This window comes from Dasypus novemcinctus, chromosome 17, assembly GCF_030445035.2.
Source record: "Dasypus novemcinctus isolate mDasNov1 chromosome 17, mDasNov1.1.hap2, whole genome shotgun sequence".
In the NCBI taxonomy this organism is placed as follows: domain Eukaryota; kingdom Metazoa; phylum Chordata; class Mammalia; order Cingulata; family Dasypodidae; genus Dasypus; species Dasypus novemcinctus.
This window is the reverse complement of record NC_080689.1, coordinates 66,269,180-66,285,184: the sequence shown is the minus strand read 5'-3', so window position 1 is coordinate 66,285,184 and position 16,005 is coordinate 66,269,180. Positions and strand designations below refer to the sequence as shown.

At 58.5% G+C, this 16,005-nt stretch overlaps 1 protein-coding gene across 2 annotated transcripts in view; it reads left to right on the top strand.

The window, feature by feature from the left end:
* RAB11FIP5 (RAB11 family interacting protein 5) overlaps nucleotides 1-16,005 on the top strand; it is a 40,451-nt gene that overhangs the window by 10,761 nt on the left and 13,685 nt on the right. For both annotated transcript variants that reach the window (XM_004465482.4, XM_012527888.4), the window contains exons 2-3: nucleotides 11,819-12,255; nucleotides 12,378-13,074. In XM_004465482.4, coding sequence (XP_004465539.2) covers nucleotides 11,819-12,255; nucleotides 12,378-13,074 — 1,134 coding nt within the window. The remainder of the gene's footprint in view (nucleotides 1-11,818; nucleotides 12,256-12,377; nucleotides 13,075-16,005) is intronic.

Here is a 16,005-nt window from a genome sequence, read left to right as displayed (position 1 = left end):
CCCCGTAGTGCTCTCCAGGGCCCCAGGATACAGGTACAGCTCCTTTGGGTGACGTTTGAGGCAGTCTCCCTTCGCCTCTTCCCAGGCCCAGCCCTGGGCATCTCCATGCTCTGTTCTTTCCACTGGAATGTCTCTTTGCCCTACTCCTTGCCTCTTTTCTGTCCATTGTTCTATCTGCCAGGTTATGCACCCCTGCTCCCGAAAGCATCTCGCCATGCCCCTTTAACCTTCGTGAGCACCTTATTTGTGCATTTTTGGTGGTGCTGCTCACCTTCTCCCTTTGTTTATTTCCCCACCAAGGGTATTACTCCTTGAGGACACTTCCTTTTTTTTGCTCTGACTAAGTAGGTGGGAAATGTTGGAATGGAAGCCTGGTCGAGGCCTCCTCTGCGTGGGTAGGAGCTCACTGGAGTTCCTGTGCCCCCAGGGGGGACGGTGCTGGTGGGGTGTGGCTCAGGACAGGCGCTCAGGCTCCCCCGGTGCCAGGCCCTGTGCTGGGCTGTGTGGTGAGCAGGATGGGGCTGATGAGCCCACAGGTCAGCACAAGGCCACCGGGCAAGCTCAGGAGCGGCGCATCAGTCGCAGGACACCCAGGACAATTTTGCACCCTGGCCCCAGGTTAACCCACCGACCTCTGCAGGTTCTAATATCAACCCACTTAGTTGCAAGTGGAGCCAGGAGGGAGTGGGGATGAGTTCGTGCCCCCAAAGCCTTCAGCATGCTTCTCCAGCCACCTCCAGCAGATGCAGGTGCTTTTCGATAAGCATAACCGTAATGCCATGACCACCTACACACACACACACACAATCAACAAAAGTTCCCAGTCCATATTCAGATTTCCCAGATTATCTAAAAAATATCTCTTCCACGATGACTTGTTGAGTCAGGATCCAGACAGAGCCCACGTTCTGCCCCGAGTGTCACAACTGCTGTGCTGTCCTCTGTATAAAACTTACCTTCCAGGAGTAGATGTAGCTCAAGTGGTTTAGCGCCTGCTTCCCATGTAGCAGGTCCTGGGTTCAATCTCTGGTGCCTCCAAAAACAAACGAAAAGACCAACTCTCCTTGGGAAGTGGATGTAGCTTGAGTGGTTGAGTGCCTGCTTCCCATGTAGGAGGTCCTGAACTAAATCCCTGGTACCTCCTAAAAACACAAAAACAAACAAAAGTTACCTTCCTCTTTGTTTCAGGCCATTGCCTGATGGAAGAACCAGGTCATTTGTCCTCCAGAGCGTCCCGGACACTCTGGACCCAGCCGAATGCTTCCTCAGGCTGCCCTAGTTCTCCACCCTCTGAACACTCGGTGCTACTGGAAGGCCCATTTTGCAGCCCCCACCCCACCGTGGGCCTCCGTCACAGGCGAACTGCCCCGCATCACGTCAGGAGGCGGCCCTGACTGCTCTCTCGCCTTCAGAGAGGCCAAGGTCAAGCAGTGGGTTTGCAGGTGCCAGCCCGACCTGTCTGTTGTGAAGTTCCCCATCAGCCTTTCTCCCAGCAGTTTTAAGTATCCATCGAAGACAGCTGCCTAGATCTCCAGCTCTGCCTTCTCTTGTATCAGCCGGAATCCGTCTTACCTGAGGATCTTTCCCTCTTAACCGCTCCCTCGAGGGTAGTAAGGGCAGGACGGTGCCGGTTGCACAGGAATAGCAGGACGAAGCCCAGCCCCTTTGCCACTGTTTTTCAGTTTGGTGATGACTTTCAGAACCCACCCTACCCCATGATGTGGTGCAGGACACCAGTCATTTCCAAGGTGATGCCAAAGCGGAGGCCTCGTCGGCCTGGGGAGGGGGAAGGGGTGGCACATCTCTGAGGCTGCAGCCTCCTGAGGACGAATGATTTAATCTGCACCATATCGTCTGAAATGGCTGATTGCTGGCCTGGAATGGAAATCCGGGGCAAGCCATGCTATGGAGGATATTTTGGGGTTTTCTCCTGTGCTTTTCCCCAACATCTTTTTGAATTGCATGTCTTCTCTGGAACCCTGCAGTTTCCTGAAGGTGCTAATTCTCCAGGGAAGCCAGGTGGGCGTGTGAGACGGGCCAGAAGTGCAGTGGCATGACTTCCTCCCCGTCACGCTGGCTCCTCTCTTTCCACCGTAGTCTCTCCCAGCTAGTCCTTTGGGGAGGCACAGTTTTCTTTACAAAGGGCTTCCTGGCTTCGTTTGCCCCAGGGAGCGGGGTTTGGTTCCTACAGCATCAGCTTTGCAGACCCCGCCACCCCTCTGTGGCGGTGGCTGTCCACCAGCTTAGTGAAGGCCTGTCTTTGAAGAGGCCGAGGGGTGGCTTGGCGGGGAGAGAAGCTGTGGACCTGCTGGGTTGCAGCCCTAGCAGGTGAGGCTCAGATGAAGACCAGCCCGAGGAAGCTGCTGATGGTGGTGGTGGGGGCACTATCGAAAGTGTGCAGGGTGTTTGGGGGGTCAGACCAAGCACTGTGGCATGACACCTGGGAGTCCGGGGACCTTTGGACAGCTCTTGACCTTTGCTAGGCGCCTTCCTTGCCTCTGAGTGGAAATGGGGAGCAGTGCCTGTTGTCTGCTCTGAGATCTTAGCCTGGGGCCATGAATGGGGCAGGGAGGAGAAGACCCGCCCTTCTGCCGGGCTCAGACCCTCCCTACTCAGAGCAGGTGCTCTTGGCCCTTTCTGTGCCACGGACCCCTTGGTATCTGGCAGAGCCTGTGACCTTTTAGAGAGTAAGGTTTTTTTTTGTTTTTGTTTTTTTTTCAGTATGCACTTGTATTTAATTAATTTTTTCACTTTTTTTTCTTTATTTTCTTTTAAATGTTACATTAAAAAAATATGAGGTCCCCAAATATCCGCCCCCTCCCCCCCACTCTTCCCACATCAACAACGTCTTCCATCATTGTGGCACATTGACTGCACCTGGTGAATACATTTTGGAGCACTGCTGCACAACATGGACAGTGGTCTACATTGTAGTCTACACTCTCCCCCAGCCCACCCAGTGGGCCAGGGCAGGACAAACAGTGTACAGCATCTGTCCCTGCAATACGACCCAGGACAACTCCAAATCCTGAAAATGTCCCCACAGCATATCTCTTCTTCCCTCTCCCTACCATCAGCAGGTACCATGGCCACTTTCTTCCATTACTAATAACAATTCCCCAGCAGGATACCAGTAAGTCCACTCTAATCCATCTATTCCTCCATCTTGTGGACCCTAAGATGGTTATGTCCACTCCACCTCTATATTGAGAGGGGGCTTCGATTCCACATGGATGATGGATGCAAATCTCCTGCTTGAAGTTGTAGGCACCCTTGGCTCCCTGGTGTGGTGGTTGACCTTCTCAGGAAGGTTTTTAAGTATATAGATGACAAAAGACACCAAGGATTTGGAAGTGTAGTTATCAGTATGTAAAAATATATGACAGAGTAATATACAGGCTTTATTCTGTATCAAACAATGCAGTCTCAAGGTAAACTAATAACTAATTTCAAAGTAGTGATGAACATCATATTTCATGACATCTGCAACAACTGTACTGTGACATAAAAATATCTGAATTCTCTTGGTATACTCATAATTGAAGGAAATGCTAAATTTCAGTTAAAGATGGGTGAAAATAAAGCTGTAATTTTTCTCCATGTAACAGATCCCCTACCTTGGTGAGATCCAGGGACTGACTTTGTTTTCCTCATCTGGGTGGGAAGAAGGGCTGTCTGGGCATGTGCGCGCGCGCATGTGTGTCGTGCTTGCAAAAGAGAGGCCTCTAGTGCCGTGAACCAGGGCATGGCCTCTGAAAGTGGGGACCCTGAATTCAAATCCTGGCTCTCCTACTTTTCTCCTTACTAAAAATAAGTATGTGGTTAGCCCAGCGACTTTCTCTGCGCCTCATTTTCTGGGCCTGCAGAGTAGCAAGGGCTGACACTTGGGTGGTGTTTCCCCGCGTGCCAGACCCCGTTCTGAGAGCTGCCCACGTACTTCAGCTCATCCCTCAGTGGTCCTGTGAGGTGAGCGACCTCTACCCCCACTACCTAGATTGGGAAACTGAGGCACAGAGATGTTAGGGCACCTGCCTGGGGTACGTGGTGGGGCGGGGGCTTAATCCCAGGCAGACTGGCTCCAGAACCCATGCTCTTAGCCACTCTGACCTCCCCCATGACCCCCCAGGCTGGTAGGAAGATAGAGAAGAGGGCCATTCGGTGCCCTTGAGTTCTTTTTTTTTTTTTTAAAGATTTATTTATTTATTTCTCTCCCCTTCCCCCCAACCCCGGTTGTCTGTTCTCTGTGTCTTTTTGCTACATCTTCTTTGTCCGCTGCTGTTATTGTCAGCTGCACGGGAATCTGTGTTTCTTTTTGTTGCATCATCTTGTTGTGTCAGCTCTCCGTGTGTGCGGCACCATTCCTGGGCAGGCTGGACTTTCTTTCGCTCTGGGCGGCTCTCCTTACAGGGTGCGCTCCTTGTCTGTGGGGCTCCCCTATGCGGGGGACACCCCTGCGTGGCAGGGCACTCCTTGCGCGCATCAGCACTGAGCATGGGCCAGCTCCACACGGGTCAAGAAGGCTTGGGGTGTGAACTGTGGATCTCCCATGTGGTAGGCGGATGCCCTAACCACTGGGCCAAGCCCGCTGCCCTTGAGTTCTTAGTACAGTGCCTGGCACACCCTAAGTGCCACCTGAGTGGTCGTGGCTGTTCCTGGGCGTAAGGTGCGTGGCCTCTGAAGGCCTCCTGGTGGGCTGTGTGGATCAGCACTTGACCTCTCCAAGCCAGAGGCACTTCCCAGACCTGGTTGGGTGACTCCTCCCAGGGGAGCTGATGAGAGTCTTAGCTCAGGGATGGAGGGCTGAGGGAGCCTCACAGTTAAAGGAGGTCCTCTTTCAGACCTCTGTCCTCGAAGCCTGACGCTTGTGCGCCCATCTCAGGAGGCTCCTCCTTGGGGGGCCGGTGGGCAGGAGAGGACCCTTTCCTGGGCTCACGGGTAAGACCAGGGGTCTGTCATGATAAAAACCTCCATAGAGCAGTTGTGAGCAGAGGCTAATGGAGTTCCTAATTCATAGATTAATTTATTCATCCATTCAACAAATATCTGAGTGTCCAACTATTTTAAGCGCTGGGAATGCAGAAATGAACAGAGTGAGCTTCTCGTAGAGCAGGAGAAGATGGATATTGAACAAGCCGTGCATACCTGGGTCTCGTTTGTGTGGGACACACACATACACCCCCGTGTGCACACAGGGTTGGTACTGTTAAGTACGATGAAGAAATAAAAGAGGGTAGGGGGCTTTTGTAGTTTGGGGTACTCAGGGAAGCCCGAGGAGGTTCAGCTGCACCAGGACCTGGCTGGGGTGAATGGGTGACCCTTGCTTTGAAGAGCTGGGCTTGGGTCTCATGCGGGGGGCCTTGAGGTGGACCCAAGCCTGGGGGGCCGCGGAGCTCCAGGAAGCCTGGGGGGCTCGAGGGGAATGAGAGACGTGGAGAATCGTAGGCGCTGAGGCCCAAGAGATGTGCTAAGGAGTTTGGATTTTACTGAGGGCTTTTTTTTTTTTTTTTTTTTTAAAGATTTATTTTTGTTTATTTAATTCCCCTCCCCTCCCCCGGTTGTCTGTTTTCTGTGTCTTTTTGCTGCGTCTTGTTTCTTGTTTCTTTGTCCGCTTCTGTTGTCATCAGCGGCACGGGAAGTGTGGGCGGCGCCATTCCTCGGCAGGCTGCTCCCTCCTTCGCGCTGGGCGGCTCTCCTTATGGGTGCACTCCCTGCGCGTGGGGCTCCCCTACGCGGGGGACACCCTGCGGGGCAGGGCACTCCTTGCGCGCATCAGCACTGCACATGGGCCAGCTCCACACGGGTCAAGGAGGCCCGGGGTTTGAACCACAGACCTCCCATGTGGTAGACGGACGCCCTAACCACTGGGCCAAAGTCCGTTTCCCTTACTGAGGGCTTTGAATTCAGGATAGGGGGTAGGGGGTAGGGGTGGTAGGCTCTGATCTCACAGGGGTCGGTGGGCCCAGCTGCGTTTCCTGAGGAATGGGTGGGGAGCTGGGTGTGGGGGCTCCAGACCACCCCTTGCTGTTGCTCGCAGAGGACTCGGCTAGCAGGAGTAATTAGGGCCATGGTCGCAGGAGCGGGTGAGGGAACTCCCTCTCCCACCCTTCCATCCCACCTTCGCCCTCTGCTCCTGCGGTGCGTGGAGAGTGGGGAGGTGGGGGGCGGGCAGGGGAGGAGGCGGAGGGCCGAGTCCCAAGTCCGCCTGGGGCCTGCTGGACTTTGTCGGGCAGATGGGGCTTGCGGGGGGTGTGGCGGCTGACCTGGGGCCCCCTACGAGCTTTATGGTCTGCTCTCCCGGAAGTTCTGGACCCTGACGGCTGCTGGGGGAGGCAGGGCTGCTCTCTGACAGGGTTTTAATGGGCCGTGGATGGGACAAAACCCCAAGGTTGTCTCAGGGACAAAACCCCGAGTCTCTCTCGAGACCTCTCAGGGACACAACCCCAAGGTTCTCTAAGGAACCTCTCAGGGAAAATCCTGAGGTCCTCTCAGGGGCCTCTCAGGGTTCTATTCTCCTGGGTTGTGCGAACCCTTTAAAAGGGGATTTGGGGAAGCACATGTGGCTCAAGCAATTGGGCTCCCGTCTACCAAATAGGAGGTCCAGGGTTTGACTCGCAGGGCCTCCTGGTGAAGGTGAGCTGGCCCGTGCGGTGAGCTGGCCTGAGCCAGGTGCTGGCCTGCTCAGGAGTGCTGGCCCACTTGGAGAGCTGGTGCAGCAAGATGATGCAACAAAAAGAGACACAGAGGAAAGACAGTAAGAGACACAGCAGACCAGGGAGCTGAGGTGGCGCAAGAGATTGAGCACCTCTCTCCCACTCCAGAAGGTCCTAGGATTGGTTCCCGGTGCCGCCTAAAGGCAAGACAGGCAGACACAGAAGAATGCACAGCAAATGGACACAGCAGAAACTGGGGGTGGGAGTGGGTGGGGAGGGGAATAAATAAACCTTTAAAAAGGGGGGGGTGGAGATCTGGTCTTCACACCCCATCTCTGTGTGCTAGTCTTGTCCAGCCTCTGCCCTTTCAGGGTGACCAGAGGTTCTAGCACTTGCATTCAGCGTCCTGAGATACGCTGAACTTCACAGGCCTAGGCCACGGGCTTGGAGTTAGGCATCTTCGTCTTCAACTCCCGACTCCACCTCCTATTAGCTGCGTGGCCTCTGGCAAGTTATAAAACTTAGTTGCCTCATCTGCAAAATGGGAACAGCGGATCCCACCTCCTGGACTGTGGGGGCCGCAGAGGTGCAGAGCCTGCCACGGGGTGGCGCTCAGCGAGGTTGGCTCTGCTTACTCTCTAGCCGCGTCGCCTCCCTCTCCACTCAGGTGGGGTCCCTGGGTCACTGGTTGGAAATGGGGAGCCTCAGGCCCCGTCCTCAGACTAGGAATCTGTGTCTTAGCAAGAACCCCAGTGGTTCTTGTGCACTTTGTGGTTGGAGAGGGCTGCTAGATGGCTCTCCTGAAGCGCGGCCGTGCCCGCAGCCGTGGGCGCCGCGTCAGCCGCAGGGAACCTCCTCGTAACGGTTCCTTTCCTGATGGCGCCCGTCATTTCTTGGCTGCGGAATCCCAGCCCGTCATCTTCTCTATCAGAACCTGTGTCTCCTGAGCACGTGCTGCCTGGTCCTTCCTCAGACCGCAGGGAGCCGGGTGGGCGTCGCTGCAGGGAAGGACGTGCAGGCTGGTGATTGGCAGGTTCTGTGGGCAGAGGAGTCCAGGCTCTGAGAAGCCGGAGGGTGTCAGGGGCCTTGGGCTGGGTCAGAACGACTGTCCTGCCTCCGTCTCGGTGAGAGTGCTGCTTCAGGACGGGCCTTGTGCAGAGTAGGCCTCGTTCATTTCAGCACGGTTTATTTACAGAAGGTTCTCGATGAGGCGCACCCCTGCCTCATGAAGGGGTTCCTTTGGTAGGAATGAACGGGATAAAAAAGGCTCCTCCTGGGGAGGGACGAGCGTTTCTGGGGTTGGTCCTCTCGGAAGAAGCAGTTCTTGGGACTCTGGGGGATGTGCCTTTGCTGGCGGGAGGGAGACACAGGTTTCTCCCTGGGTGCTGCTCGAGGGTCCCTGAGGATGAGCCCGGTGAGGGGAAGGTGGTCCTGGAGTCGGGAAGGGGTGGAGAGTGGGCAGGGACAGTCCTTCTGCGGTTTCCACCAGCGGCCAGGGTGAATTCAGTCGCCTGAGGAGGGACCCATTCTGCCCCCTGGTACCAGTTCCCTGGACCTTGTAAACTCAGTAGGTTCTGAGGCCCGGACCCGTGTGGGGCCTTGGGCAGAGCCTGGTCGGCTGTGGCCGAGTCTCAGCTGTGGATGAAGTGGCAGAGCAGCGCTCGGCTTAGGGCCCTGAGTTCCTCGGGCTGTGGAGGCCCCTCCCGCCCCCAGATGGGAGGGGAGCCGCACCCCCCAAACCCCAGGGCAGGGCAGGGAGGCTCGCTGCTCCTCACACACCGCCTCCTCCTCGGCCAGTTCCGGGGAATCGGGGTGAACACCTGTTGGAGGTGCAGGACTCCCTTGAAGGCCAGGCGGGGAGCTCAGAGCTGTGAGAGGACGGTGGCTCTAGTGGGAGGGGTTGCCAGCCCAGTGCTCCCAGCAGCTCCGAGAGGGTTGTCATTCTGCCAAGGTCACAGGCTGCTGAGGGGCGGAGCTGGGCTGGGAGCTCTGCCTGCTCCGTCCACCGTGCTCAGCTGCCACCTGCAGCCGAGGATGGGAGCTGAAACCAGGGGCTGCACAGAGCAACGGGGAACGGAGTGAATCGCACAGGGGTTTGACTCAGCAAGGCTTCACTGCCACGTGCTGTCGCTTTACTTTGGAGCCTCATGCCCTGGAAGATCCTCAGTACCTTCAGGAGGCTCCTTCCAGCTAGGGAGACTGGGAAATGGTGATACCAGGTGGTGAGGGAACGGCGCCAGCCAGGCCAAGCCGTGGAGCCAGGTTGCTCCAGAATACGCGTGCTGGGTGGGAAAGGGGAGGGAAGGGCAGGGCTTGAACTGAGCCACAGGTTCAGGCACGATGGCAGCACCGGCTTCTCCTTCCTTCTGGGAGCCTCAGTCTGCCGGGATGAGATGTGCGGGGGCCCGTGGGGTCTGGCTCTACCCTGCCCTGGGCTGGTGGGCAGAGGGCAGAGGGGTGAGATGTGGGGAGGTAGATGGGTGATGGCGGCTGGGGGCCTGGTGGCAGGTCCCGGCTGTATAGCCTCGCTCTGCTCTGGACTGGGGAGTCTCGGGAAATGTCCGGGAAAGCCCTTTCTTTGTGGCCATCCTGAAAAGCAGGCCCAGAGAGAAACCCAAGTCCCCTGGAGGGGGAAAGAGCACGGCAGGGGACTCGACCGAATGGGGGGGCGGCTCTGGAAGGCTGGGGACAAGACCCTTTGGGCAGAGGACCCCAGCCTGGGCTCGTGGAGCGTCCTCCCTTCATCTGAGGGGTCAGCGGAGGGAGACCCGTCCATTCTGTGGCTAAAGAAAGTGAAGAGATAAGAGGGAAGGGGAGCTTTCTTTTGTCACTTTCTCCTATGATAAGAATAATGCAGTCTCCTTATAAAAAATTCAAGGAGGACAAAAATAGACAATGTGGGAAGTGCTATTCCCTTCAGCCCTTCAGCCCAGAGGTAACCGCGGTGGTGTTGGAAAGTGATCGCCCGGCCAAAGGGCTCTGGACGCGCTGTGCTTGCTGATCCCAGTTACCAGTTATGGCTGGAGTCCAGAGACTTCTTTTGCCCCCCCCCCCCCCCCCCCGCCCCAGGATCCTCCTGTGCTAAGTGGGTCCAGGGCCAGGTTTGGGGAAGGTGCTTAGAGCTTGGGCTTCACAGAGTAAAAAAGAGTCCAGGCCCAGGTGGGCTTTGGGTTGAGAAAGTAGGGGTGTGAGGAGGTCGATGCAAGCCGGTGGTCTCTGTTCAGCGTCCCCTCTTGCCTGTGTAGACGTCTTCGCACTCTCTCTCTCTTGCTTAGCTCTGTCCCCCCAGCCTTTCTGCCTCTTAGGAGAGTATGAGGGCGGGTGTGGCTGCCACATCCTCTGACCATGCCCTCCACCTGCCCTGCTTGCCCCGTCCATCTGTCCTGCTCCGGCGTTTGAGGGGACGGTGGGCCCCGGTTTGGGAGGGAAACTAAGAGCCCAGGCTCACTCTGCTCAGGCCACCAGGTGGGTCCCCAAGGAAGGGACAGGTGCCAGGCCATGAAGAGCCCACAAGGCTTTAGTCATGGGGGACTTCCAATGGGATGAAGTTAGAGGCACCCTGGGTTGTTAAAAAAAAACCACACCAAGCCCTTGCAGTGACTCAGCTCTGGACATTTGGATGTCCAGGGACTCCTCATACACAGGGTTCCCCAACTCTGTAATTACACCAGAGGCTCAGGGAGCCGATGCCGTGGAGTAGGGGGATCCCAGGCCAGGGGACTTCTCCTTTCCTTTCCTTCTCTGCCCCTTCCCTTCCCCTCGCCTCGCCTTCTCCCTCCCCTTTCCCTCTCCCCCTCCCCCTCCCCCTTCCCCCTCTCCCTTCCCCATTTCCTCCACTCCTCCTACCTCCCCTCCCTTCTTTCTTGTAATAATAAACATTAATTTTTAGAGAAGGTTTAGATTACAGAAGTGACTCCAAAACTATAGGGGGATGGGTTGTAGCTCAGTGGTTAAGCACCTGCTTTCCACGTATGAGGTCCTGGATTCAATCCTTGGTACCTCCTAAAAAAAAAGTACAGGGGATCCCGTAAAGACCCTCCCCCCATCCACACATTTTCCCCTGACCCCGTCCATGATTTGGGCTTGGTGTGCTTAAGCCCAGAACCTTTCTGGTTCACTTTGTGGACCGTCCTCACGTCGTAGGAGATGTGGAGGAGGGCTGCGACCTGGCGAGCAGAGCGGGAGGCAGGACCTGGGAGGGGGGATCCCCCTTTCCCCCCACACCAACCGCTCTGCCCCGTGGGGTGGCCTCTGCCCCCGCATGGGCAGTGGTTAGTCCGTCACACTGCCTTTTTTGGGGGGGTCTGTCCTTGTGCCTCTCTGGGAAGGGAGTGGTGGGAGGAACACTGGCTTCGGGGTGATGGAAACCTGCCTCTGAATCCCCTCTCCTTTACCGGCTGCTTGTTCTTGGATGACTGACTTCTTCTCTGAGCCTCAACTTCCTGGTCTGTAAAATGGGGATGGTCTCCACGCACAGGCCTGTTGTGAGGCGTGAATGGGAGCGCGAGAACCCTTGCGCCTGTATGCTGTGGACGCTCCTTCCCTGGGTCTCTCGCTTAGGTCCCGTTAGGCCGCCCTTGTCTGCACCTCCATCCTGCAGAGTCATTCCTGGCAGGGCTCAGGGTGAGTCAGGGCAGGGGTGAGGGGCGCACTAGTGTTCTTTTGCTCTGGGCCCTGGGCCTCCGGGCAGGCACTTCCTTTTTGGGCTCCCTGAAGGCTCAGAGCAGAGCTCTTTTGGCCGGGACTGACCAGGGGAGGTGACGTAAGCAGGGGAACATGTGGGTAGGTGTCTGCACCAGGGGCCTGGACGTGTGGGGGACCTTGCCCCTCTGAGCCTCAGACATCAGCTGTAACGGGGTACAACAGGGTGGGGGGGGTCTCTGACCTCCAGGGGAAGGTGCTGGGGTGAGAGGGAGCCGCGGGTGTCACCGCTGCCCCAGTGGGGGTGGGGGTGGGGACGTGGCAGCAGAGGAGCCTCCCCTGCTCAGGATGTGGTTTTCTCCATCATGGAAACGCTTGGGAGGGTTTCTCAGCTATGCCTGGGGCCTGGGCGCACAGCAGGAGCCTGTGGGGAGGGGCTGTTGTTGGTGGCCCCCCGAGCCAGGAGGGGCCCTGTGGGGTACCCAGGCCCCTGACCGGACCTCTGCCCGCCCCCCCTGTCCTCCCAGGTGGTACAAGCTGCACTCCAAGGCGGGCAAGAAGGAGAAGGAACGCGGGGAGATCCAAGTCACCATCCAGTTCACCCGCAGCAACCTGAGTGCCAGCATGTTCGACCTGTCCATGAAAGATAAGCCACGGTCCCCGTTCAGCAAGATCAAGGACAAGATGAAGGGCAAGAAGAAGTATGAGCTGGAATCCGCCTCTGCCATCCTCCCCAGCAGCGCCCTGGAGGACCCCGAGCTGGGCGGCCTGGGCAAGAAGGGCAAGGCCAAGGGCTTCTTCCTCCGCAACAAGCTGCGCAAGTCGTCCCTGACCCAGTCCAGCACGTCGCTGGGCTCCGACAGCACCCTGTCCTCGGCCAGCGGGAGCCTGGCCTACCAGGGCCCCGGCGCCGAGCTGCTCACCCGCTCGCCCAGCCGCAGCAGCTGGCTGTCCTCCGAAGGGGGTGAGCTGGGGCCGCGCCTGCCCCGGGGACGGGCGGGGGCCAGCAGTGGGGAGGCCTGAGGCCCGGGAGGGGGCCCCTCCGCCCCTGCCGCCCCGCCGATTCCCTCTCTTCTTCCTTTTCAGGCAGGGACTCGACGCAGTCCCCCAAACTGCTAGCCCACAAAAGGACCTACAGCGACGAGGCCAGCCAGATGCGAGCGGCCCCTCCCCGGGCCCTCCTCGACCTGCAGGGCCACCTGGACGCCGCGTCCCGCTCCTCTCTCTGCGTCAACGGGAGCCACATTTACAATGAGGAGCCCCAGGTCCCGGCGCGGCACCGCAGCTCCATCTCGGGCCCGTTTCCGTCCTCCAGCTCCCTGCACGCTGTGTCTCCCCGGCCCCCCGAGGAGGGGCCACGGTCCGCGGAAGACCCGGGCCGGGGCATCCGCAGCTCCAGCAGCTTGGAGGCCGTGCCTGGACAGGAGATGCAGAGCACCCCGGCCAAAGCGCCGGCCGCCGGGGCCGGTCGCCCAGGCGAGGAGGAGGGGGCCCGGCTTCTGGAGGGGAAGCCCGTCCAGGTGGCCACACCCATGGTGGCCTCCTCCGAGGCTGCGGCAGAGAAGGAGGGAGGCCGGAAGGAGGAGCGGAAGCCCCGGATGGGCCTCTTTCACCACCACCACCAGGGGCTGAGTCGGGGCGAGTCGGGGCGCTGCGGCTCGCTGGGGGAGAAGGGGGGCCCCGCCCTGGGGGCCTCCCCTCACCACGTGTCCAGCGGGGAGGAAAAGGCCAAGAGTAGCTGGTTTAGCCTGCGAGAGGCCAAGGAGCCAACACAGAAACCCAGGTACGTCCTTGGCAAGGCCGGCTTTGCTCCTCGGGGAGGCTGCTGGGTGTGTGCCACCCTCGGCCTGGACCTGGGGCAGGGAGGCGGGAAGAGTGTGGCCGCGGGCAGGCTGCCGAGGCTCTGGCTTTGCATGGTTAAGTCGGGGCACCCTGTTCCTCTAAACCAAGGCTTGTCCTCTGCCCACGGATGCAGGTGAGTGGCAAAGGCTCAGCGCTCCGTGGGTCCAAGAGGCCCCTATACCTTGCTGCCCGAGTTGGCACTCCCACCTGCTGAGGAGGGGGCAGAGCAGGGAAGGCAGAGGGAGGCCGTTTGTACAAATCCTTTACTCCCTGGCCGCCACCTCTCACCCTCCAGCCTCAAGGTAAGGAAGCCTTGGCAGGTGGAGCAGTGGGGTTTGGGGACTGCAGCCTGACTTCCTTCAACCTCTCTGAAACTAGAGTGTCAGCTGCTCCAGCTGGCTCTGTGATCTCTTTTGCTGCGAGAGATGAGAATCAAGTGACCTGCAAGAGGTTATCCGTAATCTTCTCTGTCCTTGATGATGCCGGGGGCTCTCGGCCTTGGAGTAGGGCACTGCTGAAAGTGCCGGATATGGCTGCTCTGTTTTGAATGGGCCATGGCCCCTGCAGGAGGGGGACTTAGGAGTCCTTCAGCTCAGGCCCTGTGCAGAGCCCCCCCATCCCTCACCCTGGCTCTGAGCTGGGAGAGGCTGCTGCATTGTCTGGCAGGGCCCAGAGAAGGGCTCCAGGCCTCAGTCATGGAAGCACGGGGCCCCTTCCCAAGGGCCTGGGCCAGCCCTGGATGGGCAGCACGTTGGGCAGCCCCAGCCAGTGCAGGGAGAGCAGCTGCCTCTAGGGTCCAGCAGAAGGGACAGAAATCCCGAAGTGCCTGGGTTTTCTCTTTTCCTGGGTAGTTCTGAGTTTGAGTGGAGAGAAATGCAGGCCCTTTCTCGGCTTGGGCCCTGGCTGGCCGGCCGCGCTCCAGCCTCGTTACTGGGGTATGCATGCAGGTGGGCTAGTCTCTGGGCGGTGCCACGCTCTGCATCCCCCACTTAGTACAGCAGCTTCTGGCCCTACTGACCCAAGCCCGTCAGGATGCGGGAACCCCTGGGTGGTTGCAGCCTAGGGCAAGAGTAGGAAGAGGGGACGGGCTTTGGCAGATGCCCGGCTCTGCAAGGTGTTTGGAGGTGGTGGGGTGGGGGCAGGTGGCAGGAGACCTGACAGGGCAGTTGCTGGGAGGAGCTGGGGGCCTTGCAGGGGCAGCGCTGGGCTCAGTGCTGTTGACCGTGGGCCGTCTCTGGGCCTTTTCTTGGGCAGGGCGGATGCTGGGGACATCTCTTGGTGAGGTCCTTTGCAGGCGAGATCCGAGGCTTAGGGCTTAGACCCCACAGGTTGTGATCCAGTGCCGCTGGGGTTGCCATTGCTCCTGGGATACGTAGTCTCTATTTCCTTTTGCTGCTTCTCCGTGTCTCATCCTTTCAGACCCAGGAGAATCTGGGTCACTTAGGGCCACACAGAAGCTGTTTCTGTCCTCCTCATGCTTGAACTCCGAGCCTTCTCCTCAGCAGGTTGGAGGGCAGGGAGCTTTCCCACCCCGGCACCCATTTGTGTTGGTGGCTGCAGTGCAGGCTCTGTGGCCGAGCATCTGGGCAGGGCCGGGAGGGGCTGTTCTTTGGGTAGAGTGGCCTGGCTGGGGGGACGGGAGACCTTGACACTGTGCTCCATCATCGTCACCCTATCCTTGAAGGGAGAAAAGAAATGACTGCCGACCCTCACCCAGAGGGCTTGCAGGGTGCTGGAAGAAAGGAGAAGTTAGACACCCAGACCTGGGGTGACTGAATGCACCTGCAGCTTCCACAGCATGGGGAGCCTGTCCACAGACCCAGAGATTTGGGGTGCCTCCGCCCTGGGGCGGTCAATGCCCCTTGCTGCGTGTCCCACGCGCGGAAGGCCCGTGGCACCCTCTAGTGCTCCCACGTGGCACTGATCTCCTACAGAGGGTGGGAAGCCAGGTGTGTTGATGCAGGATCTGGAAAACAGGCAGAGAAGACGGTCCTCCTGAGCGCACCCTGGCCTTCCAGGTCCCTCCCTGCTCCACCAGGCCCTACCTCTGTGCGCGTGCTGGGGTCGCGAGGGGTCGAGTGGCAGCCGGCAGCAAGCCCGTCCACGGGCGGCAGCACAGCTCCTTAGTGTGTCGCCGGACGGTCGAGACCGTGCGTGTTCAGCCTGCCAAGCGGATTGCATCCGCGTCCACCCCTTTCTAAGCCTGTTAGAATTTAAACTTCCTGAGGGCCGCTCACTCTTTGTGCTCCGGTCCCCTCCCCTGGCACTAGCCATAGAACTTTCCGCAGGACCAAACGCTGAGTACAAAAAGGTTTTACGTTGGGGTGGGCGAGGGCCAGTGTAGTCAGGTATGTCACTGTGGTGGCCTTTGCCACCTGCAGCTCCCGACCTGCTCATGAGGAAATCGTGCCTTGGAAAGAATGGCTGAAGGGAAGGCGGGGCTGGGTGTGCCGTGAAACTTTTTGGCGGCCCGCCGGTGGAGAGCCTGTGCAGGTCCAGATGCCATGCCTGGGACCGATGAGTGGGAATGATGAGTGCAGAGCTCGTCTCGGCCCGAGGGAGAACTCTCTGTGGGTGCCAGGCGGCCCCCAGCTGCATAGGGGGCTGGTGGAGTAGTGAGCGGCCCAGCAGCGGTAGTGTTTAAAAGTGAACAGTGGTGCCTGCATTAAGTGGCAGGTTCGCCCAGTTGGCCTGAGGTTCCTGCAGGCCAGAAGGTTTTATTTATTTTCTTTTTTTTTTTTAGGAGGTATCAGGGATTGAACCCAGGACCTCGTACATGAGAAGCAGGCGCTTAACCACTGAGCTTCCCCCGCTCCTCTGGAAGGTTTTATTACCTCAGGCTGAAGGGGCAGGCACATTTGGACTTCTTGTG